Source organism: Scyliorhinus torazame, chromosome 1, assembly GCF_047496885.1.
Source record: "Scyliorhinus torazame isolate Kashiwa2021f chromosome 1, sScyTor2.1, whole genome shotgun sequence".
NCBI lineage: Eukaryota > Metazoa > Chordata > Chondrichthyes > Carcharhiniformes > Scyliorhinidae > Scyliorhinus > Scyliorhinus torazame.
The window spans coordinates 356,500,368-356,526,515 of record NC_092707.1 but is presented as its reverse complement, the minus strand read 5'-3'; the positions used below and the strand labels follow the sequence as shown (position 1 = coordinate 356,526,515).

General features: G+C 46.6%; 1 protein-coding gene across 3 annotated transcripts in view; it reads left to right on the top strand.

The window, feature by feature from the left end:
* epas1b (endothelial PAS domain protein 1b) overlaps positions 1 to 10,620 on the top strand; it is a 233,889-nt gene extending 223,269 nt beyond the window's left edge. For 2 of the 3 annotated variants that reach the window (XM_072510702.1, XM_072510693.1), the window contains exons 13-15: positions 2,546 to 2,663; positions 7,972 to 8,104; positions 8,749 to 10,620. In XM_072510702.1, coding sequence (XP_072366803.1) covers positions 2,546 to 2,663; positions 7,972 to 8,104; positions 8,749 to 8,900 — 403 coding nt within the window. In that variant the 3' untranslated portion in view covers positions 8,901 to 10,620. The remainder of the gene's footprint in view (positions 1 to 2,545; positions 2,664 to 7,971; positions 8,105 to 8,748) is intronic. The other variant, XM_072510710.1, reaches the window with a different exon arrangement.
* Positions 10,621 to 26,148: the final 15,528 nt, after the last annotated feature.

Here is a 26,148-nt window from a genome sequence, read left to right as displayed (position 1 = left end):
CTTTCACCTCCTGTTTTTCACCCGACCCCCTGCGCACCCTCCCTCCACTGTACCGGCTTCCTGATCTGGCTCGGGAAAGAGCCTACCAATATTCACCTTGCATCTGGCCCCTGGCTCTTCTCTGCTGGGACTGAATGCAGTCCCAGCAGTGGCCACCAGTCTCGGTGGTGCTGCAGGGTCCAGAGAGCTGCTGGCAAGATAGATCGCCAATAACTCTTGGAGTTGGCACTTCCTCCCCGGATGGGACAGTAGGACCGTCTTGACCAATTAACGCTCCTCAGGGCATTAAATGGTTGTGGGGTTGCCTTACTTCAATAGCTGGGCAGGAAACCCCGCCACTCATTAAATGATGCCCACAATTATAAAAGTATTATAAATTAATACAAAAGGAAATTGAAGTCATCTTGTTTGCAAGCATGAAGAATTATGTATGAAAGCATGAAGAATTAAATATTTAAAACACAACGATGTAGCATATGCAAGTGTGGTTTGGCTGAACTCCCATTCTCAGCTTCTCTGTCGTGATGAGCGAAAGTACTACTTTACTTCCTTATAGCAAAGGAGAAAGAACAGGAAGAGAGAACCTTAGCAGTTAGTTCTACTTCACACACCTCCTTGTGGTCAATAAAGCAGCATGGGAGAGAGGGAGGTGATGTGGTACTGAAAGTTGGTTTCCTGTTTGGCCCTCAATATGGAGTAAGCTTTAGAAGAGGCCCAAGGAAAACTGAAGAGTAGGGAAGCCTCGGCTAGTTAATCCAGTGACTAGCTAAACTATACAGACAGGCAAAGTCCCAGATTAGACTGCGAGTCAGGGGAGGCATTGGAGTACAGGACAGGCTGTGACCTAGTGGTATTGTCACAGGACTTGTAACCCAGAGACCCAGGGCAAGATCTAGGGGACCTGGGTTCAATTCCATCACAGCAGATGAAATCAATAAAAATCTGGTGTTAAAAGTCCAATGATGACCATTGTCAATTGTCACCACCGTTTGGGGGAGGAACTCCACCAACCTTACTTGTTCTGGCCTACATGTGACTCCAGATCCAGAACAATGTGGTTGACTCTCAAATGCCGTCTGAAAAAGAAGGCAGTTAGGGATGGGCAAGAAATTCTGGCCCAGCCAGCGACACCCACATCCTATAAACTAATTTTAACAAAAGATTTACTGGTCTCAGCTGAGCTCATGATAGTGTTATGGGCCAGGGTTTAGAGAATCCCAAAGTGTATCATGGAGTTCACCTGATCCACAACTTTTAATAGATTGTAGCATGGGGAGCACACGGCCCACTCTACAGGTGTGGTACAGCAGAAATGGAAAAGAATTTTTAAAGCAAAACCATGTTTACTCAAGTTAACCTTTTTAAAACATACAGTGAACATCTTAGCAACCATTAATTCAAATACAACCCCCAAAGAATACAACACTAAGTAATCCTTTAAGCTTTCCTTTTAACATCCATAAGACTTAAAACACCTTTACCAGAAGCACATCAGGTTAAAGTCACTACTGTTATTAGTTTTAAATCACCAGGATCGAATTACAGTCTTTAGATTACAGAGAGAGACTCCAATACACCTTCTGGCTGTGACTGCAGCTATCCAGCTCTGAAAACGAAACTGAAACACACCCTGCAGCAAACAGCCTAAAACGAAAGTAAAAAGCTGACAGACAGCCCAGCTCCACCCACACTCTGACATCACTGATAAACACCCATTTCTTAAAGGTACATTTCTTAAGCACCCATTTCTTAAAGGTACTCTCACATGGCAATAGGGTTGGTAAAATTAGACTTAGCACCCTAGGCTATGGAGGGAAACTGGCCAAGATTCCCTTTCCTAGTTGCTCACTGCTCCAAGTGGGTAGCACGGTGGCACAGTAGTTAGTACTGCTGCCTCTCAGCACCAGGAACTGGGTGCAAATCCAATCTTGGATGACTGTGTGTGGAGTTTGCACATTCTCCCCGTGTCTGCGTGGGTTTCCTTCGGGTGCTCTGGTTTCCTCCTACAGCCCAAGACATGCAAGTTAGGTGGATTGCCATTCTAAATTGTCCCTTAGTGTCCAAAAAGGTAGATGGGGTTACAGGGATAGGGCAGGAAGTGGGTCTCGATTGGGTGCTCTTTCAGAGGGTTGGTGTGACCCGGTGGGCCAAATGGCCTTCTTCTGCACTGTAGGGATTCTATGATTCTAAGTGCACAGATGGAATTCAGGAAAGGACAAGATTGGATGTAACATACTCCACCATCATATATTCTGCTAGCGCTCACTGTATAGGATGTCATATGGGGAATGGTCTCTTTAGCAATGCACCATGTGGTGATCAGCACCATTGGAACCATATCCTACAGTGGAATCAATAGTGGTGAAATTAGCCTTTGCCAAGCATCAGTGGAAGTGGAAATTGGACACACTGTGAAACGGGTGGCCAATTTGCTACGAGGCCATTTTGCATTACTGATAAAAACAAATTTCAGCCCCAACATCTTCAGAAGAGTGGGGGAATGAAGAAGAAAAGAGTTTCACACCATGTTACTGCTTTGTATTAGGTCTCTGGACAACTTTGGACAGCATGGGAAAGACATGAACACCGAAATGACTTTCAGAAACAACTTAAAACGCAAACTGCAGCTGGATTTTGGAGAGCAGATTTTCCAATGCTCAGCAGTAAGTCTATTTTCATATAATCAGTACAGGTAGTCCTCGGACTTACGATATAATTGGTTCCAGAAAACCATGACTGAGTCGATATGGCATTCAGAACTGGTTTTCCCATCGGGACAATTTTATAATTGGGGGGTTTGGCTCCCGAACAAAGTCGCGATCCCCTATTTTCACTGAATCATGCTTTGGTATAATTGCCTGACAGCAGTGTACTTCCCATGATATAAGAGAATCTACACTTTCAAAGACATTTCTATACTGTGTGTGAGAAGCAATTTGTCCTTCCTGAGGCTTTGAAAGGCAGAACAAAAAAGAAGATAACACTTGGTAAAGACCAACTGTTCACTGGTGTGGTATCGTAAAGCCAAAACCAGCAATGTAAAGATGAAACAGGGTGTCAATTTATAAACGTCGTAAGTGCCGTTCATTGTAACTAGAATGTCGTAAAGTAAAGGACTGCCTGTAGTGCACTTTTCAAAATGCTTTTTGTTTTCCATATTTAAATTGGTTAAAAAGTCTTCTATTGATTCTATATAGTGGCCAAAGATGTGCAGGCTATGTGGGGCTATGGGGATAGGTAAGGGAGGAGGCCTAGGTAGGGTACTCTTTCAGAGGTTCGGCGCGGACTCGATGGGCCGAATGGCCTCTTTCTGTACTGTTGGGGTTCTATGGATTTTACGGATTCTGTGATGTTTCAATGATCAAATGTGATACCTAGTGGAACAATTATTTGATAAGAGACCATGGTAAAATAAAAAATCTATAAACGGGTCAAAGAACAAACTCAATTTGTAAACACTATAGAGTTCTCAATTACTTTTAAGAGTTATACTACCTGCTCCAATTATTTTATACAAAGCAAGAACTAACTTATCAACATGCACAGTCCTTTAATCGAAAGCAGCAAATTAAAATTAACATAGGCTGGGAGGTTACGCTCCCATTGTTCTCAGGCTGGTTTAGTGATGGGAGCGAGGGAATCGTGTGAGAGGCTCAAACTGCGTTTTGTATCAGCGGGAAGTCTCATCGTGACTGTTCCCGTTCCCCCTGCCAGTTATGTAACGGGAATCCCGACGTTGGATGTCAGGAACACCATTATAATAAATTTGAATGTAATTATTTCAGTAAAGGCAACGGAGTCAGTTGAGTAAAAATCAAGTACAGGGTTATTCACAACAGGAACGTTTTCTTGGGAACGACGACCCTGGTACCCCAGAGAAGGACCGTCCTCCACGGTCAACTCTGCCACCTTTGTTGAAAAAGCCTTCAGCTCCACTGGGAGTTGTTGACCTGTGCCACCGGTCAAAACCAAATGTTGAACTTTGGATAAAATGGGATCATAAGGCATCCAGCCGTGGATGCACGGAGCCGTCGCTGGCAGGGAGTCCATGAAATTAAGGACTGTCACAACTTTGCCTGCTTTTGGGGGATCAACTGCCTGCTCTGGTAATGGAAGGCGACTCACAGGGGTGCCGCAGCGGGCGATTGCAGTGGCCACACTTGGCACAGGGGTGCTCTCAGCTCCCTCGGAGTCCAGAGAGGGTGCCTCTGATCATGAGGCCACCGTTCCACAGTCTCGCAATGGTCTGCCTATGGAGGCATGGGGTGTTGCGGGGGTTGCACTTGAGGACAACAATTGACTTCAATTGTCTGAAGTTCCTACACTCCCCGGGCTGTGCTTTTCTGGGATAGAGGAATTTGTAATGCCTGCTGAAAAAGTCAGGGAACCTTCACCCAAAAGACGTTTGTAGATATCATGGCCATTAATGCCGCAGATGAAACAGTCCCCCAGCATGTCAGCTAACACAGTTCGATAATCACAGTACTCAGCAATTTTATGTCGCCGGGAGATATATTCAGTGACTGACTCCCCTTCTCCGCGCACCATCATATTAAATCAGTGCCTCTGTACAACAAAAGAGGGCATCTGGTTGAAGTGGTTGCCACCAGCACAATTAATTCGTCAAACGCAATGGTGTCTGGCGCTGCCGGAAACATAAGGCCCCGAATAATACCGAACATATGTGCGCCACAGGCCACCAGCAGAATTACCGTCTACCATTCATTTTCGGTAATATTATTCACCCGAATGAAATAGTAGAGACATTCCATGTATTGGTGTCAGGATTCTATCACAGTGTCAAAAGCGCCCAACCGTCCAAATACAGGCATATTGAGCCAGCAAGGCGTACCTCAGTCCCAACTGAGCGAAAGTAGCAGCAGACGGAAGAACTGGCAGAGGTGCACATAGGCAGCTTCCAGTTGATCCTCGTCACCAGTGTAGTAAAAGCAACGGAATAAGTTGAGTAAAAATAAAGTATTAGTTTATTCACAACAGAAACGTATACACGCATAGGACCCGGTTAGGCTGTTCCAGCCAGGCCAACCTTATATACAACAGTCCCTGCACCGTAATTAGTGGGGGAGTGCATAGTCTTCGAGCCATACGAGAACTATCATTAACCCTGTCCCATGTGCCCCATGGAGATACCACAATTATCAGGCCTCTATGCCTAATAATCCACCCTACCCCCCCCCCCCCCCCCCACCTCCATTAGATTATTAGACCCTTCATTTTCCCCCTGACATTGCTAGGGCAGGGGTGTTGCGTGGGGTGGGAGTGTTCTATTTTTACTTCTGTGTACCAGGACGAAGTTGGTGATGAGCCTGCCCCATCAAGGTGACATAGTGGGACTCGCCCCTTCAATTTTATTTGAATAACTCCCGAGCAACAATGTGGAGAAAACCACAGTTGGGGTTGACGGCTTCAACGCCGCTTTTCCCGCCCGCTGCAACACTCTCTGCATAAACAAAAATGGGAAGATCCCACCCGTAATCACACAGACTTTAAGAACGTTGTGTCCTTGAATCAGGTTTGAGCTAGCTCACCTGAAATTATATTGAAGTCAGTTCCAAAAATGGAATACAGTGCAACGTCTAAAGGTAGAAGATTAATGTGGACCTGATTTGTCTATTTTGCCCAATCTCAATTGTAATCAAGTAAGTCTGCAATTTGTGGTCTTGTGTAATTTATTTTTAAAAGAAGACCAGAAACAGTTGAAGTTATACTGTCCTTTGCTTTTGCTACAATAGTTCACAGCCTGAGGAGTGGAAGGGTTTTAAAAGCTAGCAAAGAGGGACAAAACATTTGATTAAAAGTGAGAAAATTGGAGAATAAACCAGCCAGGAACATAAAATGCAGAGGGTGGGATTCTCCTTCAGCGGGATCCTCCACTTCGCCGGCATCACATTCCCGCCCGCGGATTTTCTGATGGCGTGGGGGTGGTCACAATGGGAAAATCCATTTTAGGCTGCTGGGACGGAGAATCCGCTGCCGGTGGGGGCGGGCCGCACCAGAAAATAGGTCTGGCGGGATGGAGAATCCCGCCCAGACTGTAGGAGATTTTACATGTACATAAAAAGGAGGAAAGCAGTTAAAGTAAACAATCCTGAGTCAGAAATAAGAGAAATTAATATGTGGAATGAGAAAACGACAGAGACATTGGACAAATATTTTGTGTCCATCATCAAAGTAGAAAGCACAAATTTCATAGCAGAAATAGAGAGTAATGTGGGGGTAATAAAAGTGAATAGCTTAAAGTAATTACTATCAACAGAGATAAAGTATTTGAAAAATATACGATATTAAAAGCTGATGAATCCCCATGACCGGATGGCCTATATCTTAATTCCTAGGCTTGTAAAAGAGGGAGCACCAGAGATAGTGGATGTTTACTCTGGGCTGAATGATATGTGTCCCCAGTAGGTGTATTTCCCATGGGTTGGAGGGGGTGATGTAAAATCGGGTGAGACCTGTCCCACCACCACTCTGCCCATCCCCAAACTTACCCCAATAATAATACAGCAGGGCTATGGGGCTGGCAGGCTGCCGAATGACAATTAAAGGGCCAATTAGATTAGTTATCAAGCCTATTCACCCTAATAATACACTGCCATGCCATAATGTGTTTGGCGTGGGCAGCAAGGTGGGAGTGGGAAGCACGATTTATAATCTCAAATTGTTAAAAAGGCAGGAAGGAAGGGGGCTCGCATCTTCAGGGGGCTGCCATTTTCCGCTCGTGCGGAAAAAAAAGTGATGCCGAATTATCTACCCTACTCACGTATTTGAGAGCTGCTGCCATCATTCCCTCATTAGTGATCTGCTGGCATTGACAGGCTCTGTTGAAATGTGACCCGATGCTCAATATTGGGCTATCTTGGTCCTCAGCACTCAGATGCAGCAATTGTCCCCTGGTGTACCCCAATTTCTAGATCCGTGTGTTTATTTTGTCTCCACCTGTTAAAACATTGGTTTCACCTTAGTTTGAAACCCCCTCCAAAACCCCCTCCTTCCTACCTGCTTCCTCTCTTAAATCCGCCCTTTCCCCACACTGCCTCTGCAGTTGGCCACCTTTCTGCCTCCACCGATGTAAGGGCCTCATTCCACTGGCGTTCAACCAGTGCCAGGCAGTAGGATCACCATGCAGGGAGTACGACAAGCAAACTCTGTCGGCATTGCTTGCAAAACCCAACCTCTAGAAGAGGGTGGCCCGCCGAGAGCCAACTCTCCGCCCTTGCTGCTGATTCGCCATAACCTCCCATCGTCACTCACTTATGGTCTGGGATCCAGCAATGATAAAGCCTTGGGTGGGCACTGATATTCAATAGAGCTTCCAGTCTCAGGATTAAGGATGCTAGGAAAGGCCCACTGCTGCCCAGTTAAGTGCCTTAGTTCCAATTAATTCAGCAGGTTGTCCCTAAAAGAGATGACGTGAGGCTCTAGCCAACCATCCATTCTAAGTGTGAGACACCTATCACCTCGATTGAATACCATCCGATGTGTCTCGTTTTAAAAATTATTTCATGGGAATTGGAAGATCCCTGGTTAAGCCAGCATTTTGCCATGAGTTATATGGTCAAATGGATATACATAGACATAGAATTTACAGTGCAGAAGGTGGCCATTCGGCCCATCGAGTCTGCACCGGCTCTTGGAAGGACCACCCTACCCAAGGTCAACACCTCCACCCTTTCCCCATAACCCATTAACCCCACCCAACATTCAGGGCAATTTTGGACACTAAGGGCAATTTATCATGGCCAATCCACCTAACCTGCACATCTTTGGACTGTGGGAGGAAACCGGAGCACCCGGAGGAAACCCACGCACACACGGGGAGGATGGGCAGACTCCGCACAGACAGAGGGCTAAGCCGGAATCGAACCTGGGACCCTGGAGCTGTGAAGCAATTGCGCTATCCACAATGCTACCGTGCTGCCCTATTTATGGATTGACTTATTTATGTTTAAGGAATCGCCATTTGAAGACTCACCAAGGAGTAACGCTTCTTCACAGATGCTGTGGAAGCGAATGAAAAGCATTAAGTCTGAGAATGATTTCCCATTAATACAGAAGAAATCCTGGAGTTCAGGTTCGCTTACAGGTAAGAATGAATATTGGCCTTGCCTTCTCTGTACTCAGTTCCTTCTGATTTCTATCTCCTGAGTGATTTGTTTAATGGTAGGAAGGCCTCCATAATTCCCTGAATGTGCATGTTCCACATCGAAAGAACCGCCACCAAACTCCTCCTCCCCCACTACCAACCCAGTCACCGATCCACCCTGATCCAGTCACTGATTCCTCAGACCCAAGTCTCAATTGTTCCCCTCCCCAGTCATTGATAACTTCAAAAAAAGTGATGCCGAATTGTCTACCCTACTCGCCTATTTGAGAGCTGCTGTCACCATTCCTTCAGTAATGAAATGTTGGCATTGACAGGCTCTGCTGAAATGTGACCCGGTGCTCAATATTGGGCTATCTTGGACCTCAACACTCAGATGCAGCAATTGTCCCCTGGTGTACCCCAATTTCGAGATCCGTGTGTTTATTTTGTCTCCACCTGTTAAAACATTGGTTTTAAGCATGTCCCTCTTTAATTTGCAATTTTAGGAACTGCACAAACAACAATGTGCACGGTATCCTGAATAGTAAAATTGATATTTTCTACCATGATGTTTGGTGGACAACTATTTTAAAGTAATCTTAATCATAGCATAAACATTTCTTTGTCCATTTTTATAACTGCAGGAATGACAAGCCGGCTTTTGGGTTCATCGTTTCTTGCTTATTCCTTGCCAGAGCTGACAAGGTATGACTGTGAAGTAAATGCACCTGTACTGGGGAGCTCAACACTTCTGCACGGATGTGAATTGCTTAGAGCCCTCGACCAAGCAACTTAAATGGTTCTGCAATAAACCACTAGCCTGAACTGTGATAACTGCTTCAGTTCCTAAAGATATATTTTGCAAGTAGTCCATTATTAACATGTAGTTTAAAAAATCATTTGTTCAACTTGTCCACATCTTTACATAATGACTTTTCTCAGATTAGCCTGCGTGTTCTATTATTCTTGTCATTCTAGCATCACACCTGTCAAGCCGAATCTTTCTAGATTTTTTACTAAAACATCTTTTCTTTTGAAAAAAGGTTCTCAGTTTTTTTTGTTCCTGTAGCATTACGATGTTCTTTCTTAATTCTCAACTCACTCTTCTTTCAATTAAAAAGCAGCTATTTTCATGTGTTGAAAGAAATGCACTTAATTTTTTTAAAATAAGACAATTAAAATGTTCTACTATTTTTCCTACAGATGATCAGTGAATTAAAATACTAACAACTAAAAATTTATATTAGAAAGCAGATATATTTGTATGTGGACATTTTGTTCAGTTGCACACTGTCGCTTCAATAAGCTTTTTTTTTCTTTTTTGGTGGTTCATTTACTAAATATTAAGCTTTGAAAGATTTATAGATTTTTGATGTTAATCTTGGACTGGTACTTCAAGTAGCAGAAACAGAATGGATTTCTACTTGTAATCACATAATCAAGTTAAATCATTTTATTATTCAGCACTGGGTTTTGCATTCAATTGGCATTCTGGCCGGTGGTAACCTAGGGGCGTCTTGAGAATGGCAAGCTGCCAATAAGTTAGTATTAATGTTTTATTAAAAAGCTGGAATATTTTACACATCCAATGCACAGTAAGAGAATACATCAAAACACAAAAAATAAAAGATTTAAAATATATTTAGTTGTATTTTTCTTTGGTCAGGTATAACACAGTTCTTTTATTCTGTTGACTTGTCGTGGATTTTTGTGGGACCCTGCTGAATTAAGGTCAAACCTTTATGCTCTACACATGATAAGTGGGGCTAGCTGTTGCAAGAAAGTATTTTACTTAACTTCACGAGAGGAAGGTGCAAAGTTTTCCCAAAAGACTGTAAATTGGGGGTTAAACGGGTCAATTCTCACCGTCATTGAAAAACAATGGCGCCTCATAGTTTAATTTTTCTGATTTATTCGTTGAGCTCAAATTTCCCTTTATAAGGGCATTCTACAGATGAGTAACATTATATCGTGATACTTCATCCCCACTGTATATTCAACAGGTCCACACTTACAACAGACTGTGAAGGTTTGACCTCAATACATAAACTCTTCAGTGATAAAGTTGCTTTTACATTGCAGGGAACCCTTTAAGTGCCACTAGTTTTGAGCACTGATATTTTTTGCCCGAAGGAAATATTTAAAGGAAGCACCAAGACTAGTTTCTGAAAATCAAAGGAAGGGGGTCAGGGTACGGTAAATTTTAAGTGGAGGAATCATCTGATATTTTGGCTCAAAAATGTCAATGCATTTGAAGTTTAGGGTTGCAGGCAAACTTTTGGGGTTTTTATAGGCTTGGTGCTCAACATTAAACAGACAATGCAAGCATCATGCTAAAAATATTATGCAAGTGTTTCAGTTCTAATATTAATAACCATAGGTTTTATTACAAGTATTTAATATCTGTAAGGTTTGGCTCTTAATACCTTATTCTGTACGGGAAATTTTAATCTAATGAGGTAATGTATTTTTGACACCATTAGCTTATTAAAGCATAAAAACTTTCATGTCACAAATTTACTTGTGCTTGTGTCTTTTGTCATTCACTTTGTGGCTATAAAGCAAAGCTACTATATAATACATGATAGGAATGAAAGGGGATGTCACATAAGTACCAGTTTTGCAATCCTTGCAGAGTGAATTAAAAGCACAAAGCTGACTATCGCAACATCCTAATGTCAGCTGACAAATAGGCATCAGTTCCTAGCAGAGTATTTCCCTTTGTCCCAAAGTTGGTTTCATGGAAAATGTATAAAATATGGTGAGCAGTTCATACCTAAAAGGATGTGTCCTCTTCAAAAGTGGCTGCAAATATGTTAAAATGTTTTAAAAGTTTTTTTAAATAATCAAAGTGGATTCTCAATAATAGCCTTTGCGAAGGTAGGTATTTGAGAAAGAGATAGTGCCAGGCAAAAGGTTCAAGTGAAAAGAAATCCAGTATGAAGGCATCAATTGGCATCTGCAGGTTAAGTAAGAAGCAGCCAACATCTGATCTCCTTTGCAAAGTATAGAGCTGCTGAAGACAGCTTTCATCTGACACAGCCGAGTGTTTGAGCCAGGAAGCAGTCCGGGTATAAGGGTGAGTGTGTACAGAATGTTAGACATGAAGTTATACCTGCTTTTTTTCTCAATTCTCGAAGGCAATTGGAAATAAGGGAAACACTTGTTTCACGTTCCTGCCTCAAACAATTATTAATTGTTGAATTCAGGTAGATTACCCTTCCCAAAATAGGGCCCTAATTTAAATGCCACAGAATACCTCGCTTGACAAGAACCTATGTGTCGCGTCTTTTAGCGTTCATAGAGCCTGTACAGTGCATAAGGAGGCTATTTGGCCCATCGAGTCTGCACACGACCCTCCGAAAGACACCCCACCCAGGCCCACTCCCCCACCTATCACTGTAACCCCACCTGACCTGCATATCCCTGGACACTAAGTGGTAATTTAGTATGGCCAATCCACCTAACCTGCACATCTTTGGACTGTGGGAGGAAACCGGAGCACCCTAAGGAAACCACGCCGACATGGGGAGGAAATGCAACCTGCACAGTCACCCAAGGTCGGAATCAATCCCAGGTTCCTGGAACTGTGAGGCAGCAGTGCTCACCATTGTACCACCGTGCCGGCCATGTGGTGAGGCTATGGTGATGAAACACTCTCACTCTTACTTCCTGCCGTGGGCATATTGGAAGAGATTTGCAGGCTGATAATCAATTCTGAACTCATCCGCTGTGGCCATCAAATCATAGAGTGGGATTCAGACCCTTGGCTTCTGACTCAGAGGTAGGGATGCTACAGCTGCACCAAAAGACCTTCTCCTGACTAGCTCATCAGCAGAGACGGACAACAGAAAGATTCTAGGTCTGGGTAAGTGATTCAAAAGTCTTCTGGAGACTGCTTTTTCTCACCATTTGGATCCACCCTACCTGGGCTTGCAGACTACTGCCCACCTCCAATCCATACATACCTTGTTGAAACTACTGTCCTGAGTTGTCAGTACAGCCTGATCCCCTTTCAACTTTGAATCCTGGTTTGGGATTTGAACAGGAGAGTAGGTAGCTGCTAGTCCAGACTTTGGCTGACTGGTCTATTTCTGTGCTGTAACATTCTGTGAAAGGCTGTGGCAATGAGGCAGGTCATCAGAATCAGTCACAGATTTGACTACCTGTGCCCATGCAGCTGTCTAGTTGACTATGCAGCTACCCAATGGTCGTGCAACTTGCGTTAGGGAAGCACACAGTCAGAAAAATCAGCAAGCTGGAGCTCATAGTGCACTGCACAAAACACACACAGCTTATGCACGGACATAAATGAATCATGTTTGCCATACAGCTTGCAGATAGTGGCGTTCATTACGTGGAGAAGGTTTAAAGATCAAACACGCATTTCACTGAGTGCTATACATCTTCATTCAAAATCTTGAATCGTGAGCTTATTTTGCATTGTTGCTGTGTAGCAGCTCCACCAGCCTTCCTGGCTTCCCAGCTTCTTCAGAATATCCTCTGTGCTTACCTCTCCAGGCATACTAACAGCCAGAGAGATTTTATGTAAATTGCAATGGCACAGACTGCCAAGTACTGACTGCTGACCACAACTGTTCTTTCTGATTTAGTAAGCTACATGTTACAGCAGACAGGACCCAAAAAGCCCAATTGATCATCTGTCTGCACCTACTGCCTGCTTTGGTAAATGGAACTGGAAAGAACTCAACTCCCAAAAATGAGTGACATGCGAAACTCACCGTGCCCACTGAAAAATGCAGGGTCAGAGGTCACCTAACTTTATTGAGGTATTTTAGGCATACAGAAAAAGTGATATTGCACAGTACAAAAAAAAGTCAAGACACAAATTAAACATAGTGCAAACCACAGATCTGTTCACGCAAGGACCTGCCTCAATATCCCCCTACTCTACTCTACCCTAGCCACCCCCCCACCCCCGCCCCTGCTGACGCTTACTCCTCTGCGAAGAAGTCAATGAATGGCTGCCACCTTCGGGCGAACCCTAGTAGTGAACCTCTCAAGGCGAACTTGACTCTCCCTAGGCCAAGAAAGCTCACCATGTCCGATAGCCATACCTCAGCCCCCGGGGAGCTTTGAGTCCCTCCACGCTAACAGTATTCATCGCCGGGCTACCAGGGAAGCAAAGGCCAGAACGTCGGCCTCTCTCTCTTCCTGGACTCCCCGATCCTCTGAAACCCCAAAGATTGCCACCTCAGGGCTCATTACCACCCCAGTTTTCAATACATGACATCTGCGAATCCCTGCCAATACCCCCTGAGTTTAGGGCACGACCAGAACATGTGTACATGGTTAGCCGGCCCTCTGGCGCATCTAGCACACTTGTCCTCCAGCCCGAAGAATTTGCTCATCCGAGCCACCGTCATGCGGGCCCGGTGCACGACCTTAAACTGGATCAGGCTGAGCCTGGCGCATGTTGCGGTCGTGTTTACTCTGCTCATGGCTTCTGCCCAGACACCGTCCTCCATCTCCCCGAGGTCACCTAATTTTAATGTAGTGGGTGCCTTTCCTGCCAAACAAAATGGGACTAGCCCGCTCTTGAAAGATCAGAAGAAAATTCCAGTCTTCATGAGTCCATGATCCCAATTTCTGAAAGCCTTGGATGGCTGGTCTCATCATTGACCAACCAAATGACTGAGAATCTGGGTTTGTGGAAACCCCTGGTATTGAGAGCTTTGCTTGGAGTGGGCAGGTGCTCTGCATCCAACAGATCCAGAAGTACAAGTCTCACTCCAGGACTTGTTGACCACGGAAGGAGCATTCATCTGCAGTCCAACAGATGCATCATCAGCCAGTTAATCCTTACAAAACTATCCCACTATTCCCCAAAAGGAAAGAAAGTGTGTGTGAAAAAACTAAACAAAGTCAATTAGAAACTGCAAGTTTAGTTCACCCCCGTCATATTTAGGTCAAATCTAATTTCTGGCCTTTGGCTTGGAAAGCTTATAGTCTATTTATATCTTGAAGATTTTTCTCTTCTTCAGTTTGGATAACACAAACTAATATTATATACAATCACCATCCAAAGTATAACACCAGCAGAACTTAGCTTTTCTCCCCATATACATTAGCTTCAAAAAAGTTTTGATAGTACATGTAACAAACTGAATGTGTTTTACATTGTGCTGCCCATTGTAATTTTTAGGGGTACAGGTTGCATGTTGGCCAATGTATACACTCAGGCTGCTCGAAGTTGGTGATCTACAGTCAGATCTTCCGCACCAAAAACACCACATGGCATCTCAAGTGTGTGCTTTGTCATTGTGCCCATTGGAAAATTCAGGGCCTGAAGAGCTGAAAGGTTTGAGGCGTTGCAAGTATTTGGGAGCACGAGTCATGGGAACATAAAGCACTAATCGTAAGCTGCAGAGCCCATCTTACCAGTACGGTTGCTTGTCAATTTCCTCAGCGATGTGCAAGGTGCTACAAAAAGGGATAAAGTCTAGAACAAGACAGAAAATAATACTGCAGCTAACACAATCATACACAAACATGCATTGTAGGCCATTAAACTGCTGCATGATATTGAAGAAATCGTATTGTATATTCAGCACTCAAATCAATAACACAAGAGTATTGTCTGCTTCACCACCATGACATTCTCCATCAGCTATTTTGAAGACTTTTGAATGTGATTGCTACTTGTAGTTCCCACTTCTAGTGAATCAGAATTGTGTGTTGGTGAACTTGGTTTACGAATATGTGATAGAGTCACTCTTATACGGATGCCAGGATAAACAATGGGGCAGAGGCCTGGTGTTTGATTATCTGTCTGCTTCCTGGATGTGTGGTGGGAGGAAGTGGAGAAATCTACAGTTCGAGTGCAGCACATTGGCGCAGTGGTTAGCGCAGCTGCTTCACAGCGCCGAGGACCCGGGTTCAATCCCGGCCCGGGTCACTGTCCGTGTGGAGTTTGCACATTCTCCCCATGTCTGCGTGGGTCTCACCCCCACAACCCAAAGATGTGCAGGGTAGGTGAATTGGTTATGCTAAATTGCCCCTTAATTGAAATAAAAAGAATCGGGTACTCTAAATTTATTTTTAAAATCTGCAGTTCTATCTGCTTTTAAAGCGGAAGAAAGAAAAAAACATTGAAAAGAACAAATGTAAATATTTAAGTCAGCAGAGGAAAAGAACACGTTAGAACAGAAGTTAAAAGGAAAAAGTAATGGGAAGGAATGTTACTGCCAGAATTAGGAATCCAGTCATGCACATGAAAAATTATTTTGTTTGCCAAAATAATTTGGTAGAGTTTTCTTTGTTGTTGATTTATCTATTTTTGAGGGCGGAAGTAAAGATTGTATAAGTCAACTCTTGGGAAATCACTACAAGACTACAATATTTTTGTACTTCCTGCAGCCCTCAGTTAATGGATGTTGTGAAAATTCACTTTAATTTGTCAAAAGATTAAATGAATGGACATGCCATGTGCAGCTGAGCATTTTATAGTATGTATCACTCCAAGATGAATATATGCAGCATTTCCTAAGCACCTGATTACACGTGTCTTTATGATTTTATCAATACCATTGTACTGTTCCAATGGAGCTGATGAAATATGCTGTCCAGAACATCTGGAGATGGCCAGGGACTGGCCCTGAGGAAATGGCTGCAGTGCTGGAGCAAGTCCAATGACCTCTCATAGGTGGTCAACATCAGTGAATGAATCATCAAAGAGCATTTCCTGTACACGGCTCCACCATTATCTGCTCAATGCACTTCAGCCACATCACTCAAAGAACAAAGAACAATACAGCACAGGAACAGGCCCTTTGGCCCTCGAAGCCTGTACCGGTCATGATACCAACCTTTACCAAAACCCTCAGCACTTCCTTGTGCCGTATCCCTCTATACCCATCCTATCCATGTGTTTGTCAGGATGCCTTTTGAACTCAATCAAACATATCGCACCACAATCACTAACATTCTTCCTCACTTTTGCAAGGCATGTGGAATCATAGGGAGCAGTGAAGAACCACGAGGAGACAGGTACACCTGAATCTCCTGAGTCCATTGGATGAGAGGGTGCGGGGCCAGCTGTTACTGGCTGGTTTAGCACAGTGGGCTAAACAGCTGGCTTGTAATGCAGAACAACGCCAGCAGCGCGGGTTCAATTCCTGTACCAGCCTCCCCGAACCGGCGCCGGAATGTGGTGACTAGGGGCTTTTCACAGTAACTTCATTGAAGCCTACTTGTGACAATAAGCGAGTATTATTATTATTATTACCGAGGTCGTTGAATCTGACATCACTGAAATAATTCAGAATGGCAGTCTGAACTTCCCTTATGTCCTATCCCAAATCCCACCACCCTCTTCCTGCCAAGTGGCATGACGTGCAAGCTTCAGGTGATATGGTCAGGCACATTTTGTTTTCCACACACTCACCTTCCCACACCCTAACCCTACTCTTCTGCATTTCTGCTTTCAGATACCAAACGTTTTCTGTCTGGATAAACAATGCAGCCTCATCATAGGGCAGAACGGTAGCACAGTGGTTAGCACTGCTGCCTCACAGCACCAGGAAATCGGGTTCGATTCCGGCCCTGCGTGTCTTGTGGAGTTTGCACATTTTCCCTGTGGTCTGTGTGGATTTCCTCCGGCTTCTCCGGTTTCTGTCATGATATTCAAACACACACATCATGATGGACACACTAACAGGCAAATCAGAGTACACAACACCACAACCAATCACAGACAAGAACACCAACCACATAAAAAGCACGAGCACGACACCTGGAGGTCAGTAGGTCTGGGGAGAAGGAAACAAGAAAGAGCTGTTGAAACACCACAAGCAGGGAGCCCCCCACGTGCAGAGTGCAAAGACCAAGTTGTAAATAGTGAGTTTAAATAAAGAAGCGTTGTACCATATGCAACTGTGTTGGCTCTTCTGTGTGTCAGAACACCCAACACCACATGGTACAGGAGTGGATCGATACCTGCCTACCAACCTGCCATTCTGGACATGGACCACACCGGCAAACCGCAGCCGATGCAAGTCACGGGGAACCTAGGCACCAACTGGAAGCTCTACAGGCAGCGATTTGACCTGTACATCCGTGCCACCGAAAAACAGAATGCCTCGGATGATTCGAAGATTGCAATGCTCCTCTTCTACGCAGGCCCCCACCCAAACGATGTCTTTAATTCACTGGTGTTCGAGGAAGGCGAAAACCAGGCCAAATATGACACGGTCATCCTCAAAATGGACCAGCACTTTCAAACTGAAGTAAACGAAACTTTCGAAAGATACATCTTTCAGCAACGCCTGCAAGGTAAGGAGGAGCTTTTTCAACCCTTTTTGACGCACCTCCGGATTCTAGCGCAGTCCTGCGGTTACGGCACCACTACAGAGTCCATGATCAGGGACCAGATTGTTTTTGGCGTTGCCTCTAGTGGCCTACGCCAGCAGCTTCTTAAAATAAAGAGCCTCACCTTAGCGTCTGCTGTGGAAGCCTGTGTCCTCCATGAAAATGCTACCTGCCGTTTTGCCCGATTTCAGGCGTCCGAGTTGGCACGGAGGGGGTCCCCAGCCGTCGAATCGGCAAGCCAGGCCGCCCACGACGTTGAACGCATCCAGGCCGTCGATTTCTTCCCGCCCCACGGCCCGGACGACAGCGGCCGCTTCCCGCGCTTTTCGCGGTCTCCCGCGCAGGTGCGCGCCAAAAATAACGGCCACAACGAGGGACGCACTGCGCAGGCGCGCCCACCGCAAGATCGCACTGCGCATGCGCAGTGGCGCAACGAACGTCGTGACGTCATGACGTGCAGCAATTGTGGAGGTCTACACTTAAAAGGGCAATGTCCTGCAAAATACCGACAGTGCAACAGATGTGCCATGATAGGCCACTACGCAGCCCGCTGTCGTGCGGCTCAACCCATGGATCCGGCGCATCCTCGACAACCTCGCACACGAGTCAGGACCGTCCAGCCCACGCATCACGACTTCCAGTTAAGTGATGCAGATGACCAGGATGACTTCCGAGTTGCCGTCATTGATGTCAACAAGGTCAATGCCATCAATCCAGACGATGAGTGGTGTGCCACCCTGACGGTCAACCGATCGCGCGTCGCCTTCCGTCTGGACACCGGCGCATCCGCCAACCTGATTGCTTACTCTGCAGTCCAGGCCATGAAGGTCAAACCACCCATCACACCATCCCGGCTTAAGATGGTTGACTATAACGGGAACGTTATCCCGTCCGTAGGATCTTGCCAGCTACAGGTGACTCACAAGAGGTACACGGCCACACTCCCCTTCGAAGTTGTGGGCTCATCAAAGGACTCGTTACTGGGCGCACAAGCGTGTAAGGTCCTTCACCTGGTACAGCGCATCATGTCTCTCTCTCCAGATGAGATATCCGACTTCCCGGATGCTGAGTTCCACGCGAATCTCCATTCCCTCCTCGCTCACAACCAGGAGGTTTTTGAAGGCATGGGGACATTGCCACACACGTACAAGATTCGACTCAGACCGGACGCCATCCCTGTCGTTCACGCACCTCGCAGGGTTCCTGCGCCTCTCAAAGACCGCCTCAAGGCACAACTGCAGATTCTTCAGGACCAAGGGGTCCTATCCAAGGTCACGGAGCCCACGCCATGGGTCAGCTCCATGGTCTGTGTAAAGAAGCCCTCTGGCGAGCTCCGTATATGTATAGATCCAAAAGATCTGAACAACAACATCATGCGGGAACACTATCCCATCCCGAAACGAGAAGACCTCACCAGCGAGATGGCGCGAGCCAACATATTCACTAAATTGGATGCGTCCAAAGGATTCTGGCAGATCCAACTGGACCCGGCCAGCCGAAGACTATGCACATTCAACACCCCTTTTGGCAGATTCTGCTACAACCGGATGCCATTCGGCATCATTTCGGCATCTGAAGTATTCCACCGCATTATGGAGCAGATGATGGAAGGCATCGAAGGGGTACGTGTATATGTGGACGATATCATCATTTGGTCCACCACTCCGCAGGAACACATGCATCGTCTTCGACGTGTCTTCACCCGCATACGGCAAAATGGCCTGCGTCTCAACCGTGCGAAGTGTGCTTTCGGCCAGACGGAGCTGAAATTCCTCGGGGACCACATCTCAAGGTCCGGGGTCCGTCCCGATGCAGACAAGGTTAGCGCCATCACAGCCATGCCACGACCGGCTGACAAGAAGGCTGTCTTAAGATTCCTGGGCATGGTCAACTTCCTTGGGAAGTTCATTCCCAACCTGGCTTCTCATACAACAAACATGCGCCATCTCGTAAAAAAATCGACGGAATTCAACTGGCACCAGTCGCATCAGCGGGAATGGGAGGAGCTCAAGCACAAACTGGTCACGGCACCAGTGCTGGCCTTCTTTGACGCGACTCGCCCTACAAAGATCTCAACAGACGCCAGCCAATCTGGTATTGGAGCGGTACTCCTGCAAAAAGACAGCACGTCATCATGGGCCCCGGTTGCGTATGCCTCACGAGCCATGACCCCTACCGAACAGCGCTACGCGCAAATCGAAAAAGAATGCCTGGGCTTGTTAACTGGACTGGACAAGTTCCACGACTATGTGTATGGCCTGCCACGATTCACGGTCGAAACTGACCACCGCCCCCTGGTCAACATCATTAACAAAGACCTGAACGACATGACTCCTCGCCTCCAGCGCATCTTACTTAAACTCAGGAGGTACGATTTTGAACTGATCTACACTCCGGGGAAGGAACTCATAGTGGCGGACACTCTTTCCCGAGCAGTGAGCACACCACCAGATGCGGAGGGGTTCGTGCGTCAAATTGAGGCACACGTGACTCTGACAGCAGCAAATATGCCAGCTGATGATCCTTGTCTGGCCCACATATGCGCAGAGACGGCGACTGACCCTCTGCTGCAGCGAGTGATGCGCCACATGACGGAAGGGTGGCTAAAAGGGCAGTGCCCCCAGTTTTATAATGTGCGAGATGATCTCACCAATATAGACGGGGTCCTTATGAAATCGCATAGGATCGTCATTCCACACAGTGTGCGCCAGATGATTCTTCGTCAACTACACGAAGGCCACTTGGGCGTCGAAAAATGCAGACGAAGGGCCCGGGCGGCGGTATATTGGCCGGGTATTAATGAAGACATAGCCAACATGGTGCTCAACTGCACAACCTGTCAGAGGTTTCAGCCAGCGCAACCTCCGGAAACACTTCTACCACACGAGATGGTGACGTCCCCCTGGGCGAAGGTGGGTGTTGACCTATTTCACGCGCTCGGCAGAGATTACATTGTTATTATAGACTACTTCTCAAACTACCCGGAAGTCATGCCTCTCCATGATCTGACGTCGTCCGCAGTCATTGGGGCCTGCAAGGAAACGTTTGCTCGCCATGGCATTCCAAGGACTGTCATGTCAGACAATGGACCTTGTTTTGCCAGCCGTGAATGGTCGTCCTTTGCCGCAGCATATGGTTTCACTCATGTGACATCCAGCCCTCTGCATCCACAATCGAACGGGAAGGCTGAAAAGGGTGTCCACATCGCAAAGCGGCTCCTGTGCAAGGCGGCTGATGCCGGATCGGACTTTAACCTTGCCTTGCTGGCCTATCGATCGGCCCCGTTATCCACGGGCCTCTCGCCAGCGCAGCTACTAATGGGTCGCTCCCTCAGGACGACGGTACCTTCCGTCCTGGCACCGACAACAGACCATGAGGCGGTTCTTCGGGACATGCAACTGCAGCGTGATCGCCAGAAAGGTCGGTACGACACACGAGCGACGGACCTGCCCCCCCTGTCCTCCGGAGACAAAGTACGCGTCCATCAACCGTATGGTGGCTGGTCAGCACCGGCCGAAGTCCTCCGACAAGTGGCTCCCCGCTCGTTCCTGGTTCGCATGCCGGATGGTTCCGTGCGTCGCCGCAATCGGCGCGCCCTTCGCCGACTTCCACGCTCACAGCCACACAACACGCCAGATCCTCAACAGGCTTCCGAGGATGACTTTGTGGAGCTGCCGCACATCACGCCCTTTCCATCGCCACCCATGGCCATGCCTGCACAGCAGCCGGTGGTTCTTGATCCACCCTTAAGGCGGTCAACCCGAATTCGTCGCAAACCCATTAGAATGGACTTATAATACAGTTCATATGTTTAATAAGTTGGACAATTTTACATGATAACCTGTTGTTGTTTATCGTTCCAGATGTCGTCTGACTGGACAACTGTTCAAATTTTTTTTCTTCTTCTCTCGTTCGCATTTCTGTTATGTTATGGTACAACTGGATTCATGTGACGCACTCGACATCGCCCCATGTACATAGTTCCGTCATAGACACATGCTGCACACGACACACACACACTCTTAGATGCACTCACGTCACGATCATATTTATTACCACGTAGGCACATATCTTTGTAAAAAGGGGGGATGTCATGATATTCAAACACACACATCATGATGGACACACTAACAGGCAAATCAGAGTACACAACACCACAACCAATCACAGACAAGAACACCAACCACATAAAAAGCACGAGCACGACACCTGGAGGTCAGTAGGTCGGGGGAGAAGGAAACAAGAAAGAGCTGTTGAAACACCACAAGCAGGGAGCCCCCCACGTGCAGAGTGCAAAGACCAAGTTGTAAATAGTGAGTTTAAATAAAGAAGCGTTGTACCATATGCAACTGTGTTGGCTCTTCTGTGTGTCAGAACACCCAACACCACAGTTTCCTCACACAGTCCAAAGATGTGCAAGTTAGATGGATTCGCCGTGCTAAAATACTGCTTAGTGTCCAAAGGGTTCAGTGGGGTTGCAGGGTAGAATGGGGGCATGGGACTAGGTAGGGTGAGCTTTGATGGGGTTGGTGTAAACTTGATGGGCTGAATGGCCTTCTTCTGCACTGTAGCGATTCAATGATCATGAAGGGAACAACACCACCAGGCCTCTGATGAAGAATCAGTAATCGGATAATTACAGTCACCAGTTCAAATCAGGTGCTGTGTGTACCTTAGTGCAGGCGGGTGTCGGGAGGGTCACAGAGCGATCGGTCGTGGTATATTCCTGATTGCGGGTAGAAATGCCCAGGGCCACGACAAGCCGTGGACAATCCCTGATTGATTGGCTGCTGCATTCAAAGGGGCGGTGCAGTGAGAGGCTGGCCTGTGTGCTGCTCACCGAGGGCGAGGGCGGAGCGGGGGTGGGGGGGGGGGGGGGGGGGGGCAGGAGCTGACGGGCAACCAGGTGGACGCCTGATGCTGACGTGGTGGCCCCAGCTTGGAGCTCCGCTCTGGTGCTCGCCCTTTGCACCCTACTTGGCCGATCCCCTACCACCAATCAGCAGTATGTGACCTGCGGCTCCGTGGTCAAACTGCTCAATGGCTGGCACAACGTCCACTTGCACTCTCAAGACGTGAAATTTGGGTTGGGAAGTGGTCAGCAATCTGTGACTGGGGCGGATGCACCGGACAACAGTGATAGCTACTAGATAGTGAGAGGGAAGTCGGGTCAATTTTGTCGGCAAGAAATACCAATCAAATGAGGCCAGTCAATACGGCTGCCACATGTCACCACTGGAAGAAACCTACACAGTCATCACTTTGTGAGCCACTCTCTGGAAACCAGGAAGTACGTACTTTGGTGAGAATGGAGAAAGAGATGACTTGGATGTGAAATTGTGTGTGTTTGACAAGTTACTTCATTTCGTCTAATTATCAGAAAAACAAGATGGCACTTTTTGCTATACTTATTTACATTTCTAAAGAAATTTAAAACAAAGTTTGTGTGCAAATCTAAGGATGCGCATATTCAACAATAATTGCTTTAAATTTTCAGTAGTAAAAAATCATAAACTTGGAAAACTTAGGTCATGGAAATAAAGTTTCAAAGTAAATAAAAAAGAATGCCGGCCACGAAGGGCTTTTAAGTTGTGAATGCCAGCGGCCAGAGGCCTTTAAATACAAATGATGGAGTCTTTCTGCCAGATGCGACGGAAGAGAGGTCACGCACCCGGCATGCACACTAACAGGGCTTTAACAAAGGGTCATCTGGACTCGAAGTTCTTTTCTCTCCCTACAGATGCTGCCAGACCTGCTGAGATTTTCCAGCATTTTCTCTTTTGTTTCAGATTCCAGCATCCACAGTAATTTGCTTTTATACAGGAGAGTCCATGGCTGGACAAAGCAGTATTAGTGTTAGCTCTGTACAGAGTTCCAGGCCCTTTGGGGAACAACCCATTAAGAAGAAACTGAAATCGGAAACAAAGCAGCAGAAAGATGGTTTCTTGAGGTGTGGCTTAGGTTGTGCCAATGCAAATCAGGATTCAGAGCCCATGTGTGTTATATTCAGAGAAATACTGGCAAATGAAAGTTTAAAACCCTCAAAACTTTGAAGGAATTTGAAGACTAAGCATGGCGAGTTTGAGGACAAACCTCTTGATTTTTTTTCAGAGGATGCAGCAAGAACTTAAATCGCCAGCTGAAGTCCTTAGCAGAAATGTAGCATTGAATAACAAAGCAAGTGTGAATGTGAGAACTAAGCTGGCTCATCTGTGCATTAAATGTTAGCAGTAATGATGTATGGCGAAGGTCAGCTAGCGTGGGTCGCGAAGGTCGGCAGGCAAGGGTTGCGAAGGTCGGCCGGCATGAGTCCTGAAGGTCGGCCGCTTGGTAAAAGTGAGCCCCAGGAAAAAAAGTTTGAGAAGCACTGCCTTAGAGAATAGTATAGAGTCGGACTCTTCCCGTTGTGAATCACCAGGCTCATGTGAATTGCAGCCAGGCCTGGGGGTAGATAGTTCATGGCCTAGCTAACGAGAGAGGTCACAGAGAGGTTCTACTACAGAGGACTCAGATGAGAACTTTGATGGGGTGGTGTACAGGAGAATGCCCAAGAGCTTACACATAGAGATGTTTGGTGCATTGGTAGGTCTGCCACAGACACTCTTGGCACAATCAAGAAATATGGAGGAGTCCAGGTGCAACTTGATCCAAAGTTTTGCATACGTTTGTGGCCCATCCTTTCTAGTGTAGAAGTGATGGTCAACTTCAAGACAGTACCTGAGGATCTACCAGTGACGAAACATCAGTTGGCCGAAGTCTCAGCTGCCACTGCAGCAGACAGAAGCCACTATGCCAGCATGTAACATGTCAATGTTGCAGTGGAATCTCAGACCGAGGTCTATGGGATTCATGTGTGCTGCTCTGCAACCCCAGATTGTTGCCATGCAGGCTCCCCCTACTGCGATCATTGCTGCAGAGGAAGTCCTCAAAAGGGGCTTGCAAGTCAGCAGGATAGCAATCTGACCCCCTACAGATTACTTGGATTGCTGAGATGATACCCCAGGAAATGGCAGTGGCTCTGCGGTCCATGAACCTGCCGTCATCTCGCAGAATGGCATATCTGTGCTCCCACCACTGCCACTCCGTCAGTGCTGTCCTGCTGTCTTTCAGCCAGCCAGACCAGGCTGCTGCAACCCAAACTGAGATAGAGCAGTCCAAAGCCATGCACTCAAGCCTAGAGCCTCTCAAAGTCATCCTCCAAGGCCATCTGCAATCTCCTCTATTAAAAGTCAGCAACCTTCCACCAGTCATGCTACAGCTACTGGGGTAGCATGGCTTCAGGATACAAAACCAGACAAAAGCCCCTCATGAGACTGGCACTCAAGGAATGCACAAAGGTGGATAGTTCTGTTTTGGATGTATTATTGGGAGTTCCATTGCATAATATGGGAAGGAAAAGATTTTTGTGGTGGTTTTTGTTTCAGGATTTTGGCCAAGAGCACAATGTGATGGTAAGTGGCCAGTGGATTGATTTGTGGAGCAACTATGATGTGGGAACGCATCTGGATCCAGAGTATCTGATCACAGATCATACATCCAGAGTGACGGGGTCCCAGATGCCTCCTCCCTTGTGTCTCCTTCCGAGGTGCCCTTTGAAGCCCTGTTAGCAAGGGTTGTGCCCTTGTGATAGATAGGCTGTGGGCAGCAGACCACCATGTACTGGAGGTCACCCCATCCCAAGTGGTGCAGGCATCAAAACAGTTATTTCAGGACGCCAATGCTTTGCTCCATGATGTCTCAGGTGGTTGTGTGACTCTCATTGCAGTTGTGCTGTACACATGATGAAGGGTAAAGGTTGGGAGTCATGAGCCAGGTGGTTATAGCTGATTGGCAAAGAATGAAGGTGTCACGGCTGCAGCCAGGATAGTGGACGTTCACTGAATAAATCTTCTGGGTATGGTCTGACAAACAAACTGAACTTTAATAGAGTGGTAGCCCTCCTGGCTATGGCACGTCGCTCTGTTAACAAATGGAGCCTGCACAACCACATGAATTCATTGCGCCTTCCACCATTAAGAATTGAGAAGGTGATGAATCCCCTCTTCCTCTGTACAGGGCCTCCATCCTGATACAGCAATGGACAGCAAACTGTAAAATGCTGCTGATGTTGTGGTAGTCACCACTAGTAGTGTATTATATTACGGCACTGCCCGTATATTAGAGGGTAAATACAAGGGTAAATCCCTGCCTGCTGACCCCTCCCAGTAGGCGGCGTATAAATGTGTGCGCTCTTCTGTGCTGCAGCCATTCTGGTTCCAGCTCCAGGAGGCACAACATCTTGCTCAATAAAGCCTCGATTGTTCCACTATTCTCGTTTTTGTGGTAATTGACGGTGCATTAATTTATTGAGCAAGATTTTTTTAAACGATGGATCTCCGCATCAAGCCTGATCGCCTGCAGCTGAGCCCTCAAGCAGCCAACGCTACGTCCACCTTTGACCACTGGCTAGCCTGCTTCGAAAGCTACCTCAGAACAGCCGCTGAAGAACCCTCAGACTCGCAGAAGCTCCAAGTCCTCTATTCACGGGTGAGCCCTGACAATTTTCTCCTCATCCGGGATGCTCCCACCTACTCTGAATCGATGGTGCTCTTGAAGGAACATTACGTTCGACCAGTGAATCAAGTATACGCCAGGCACCTCTTGGCCACGAGACAGCAACTCCCCGGGGAGTCTCTGGGCGATTTCTGGCGTGCCCTGCACATCCTAGGTAGGAA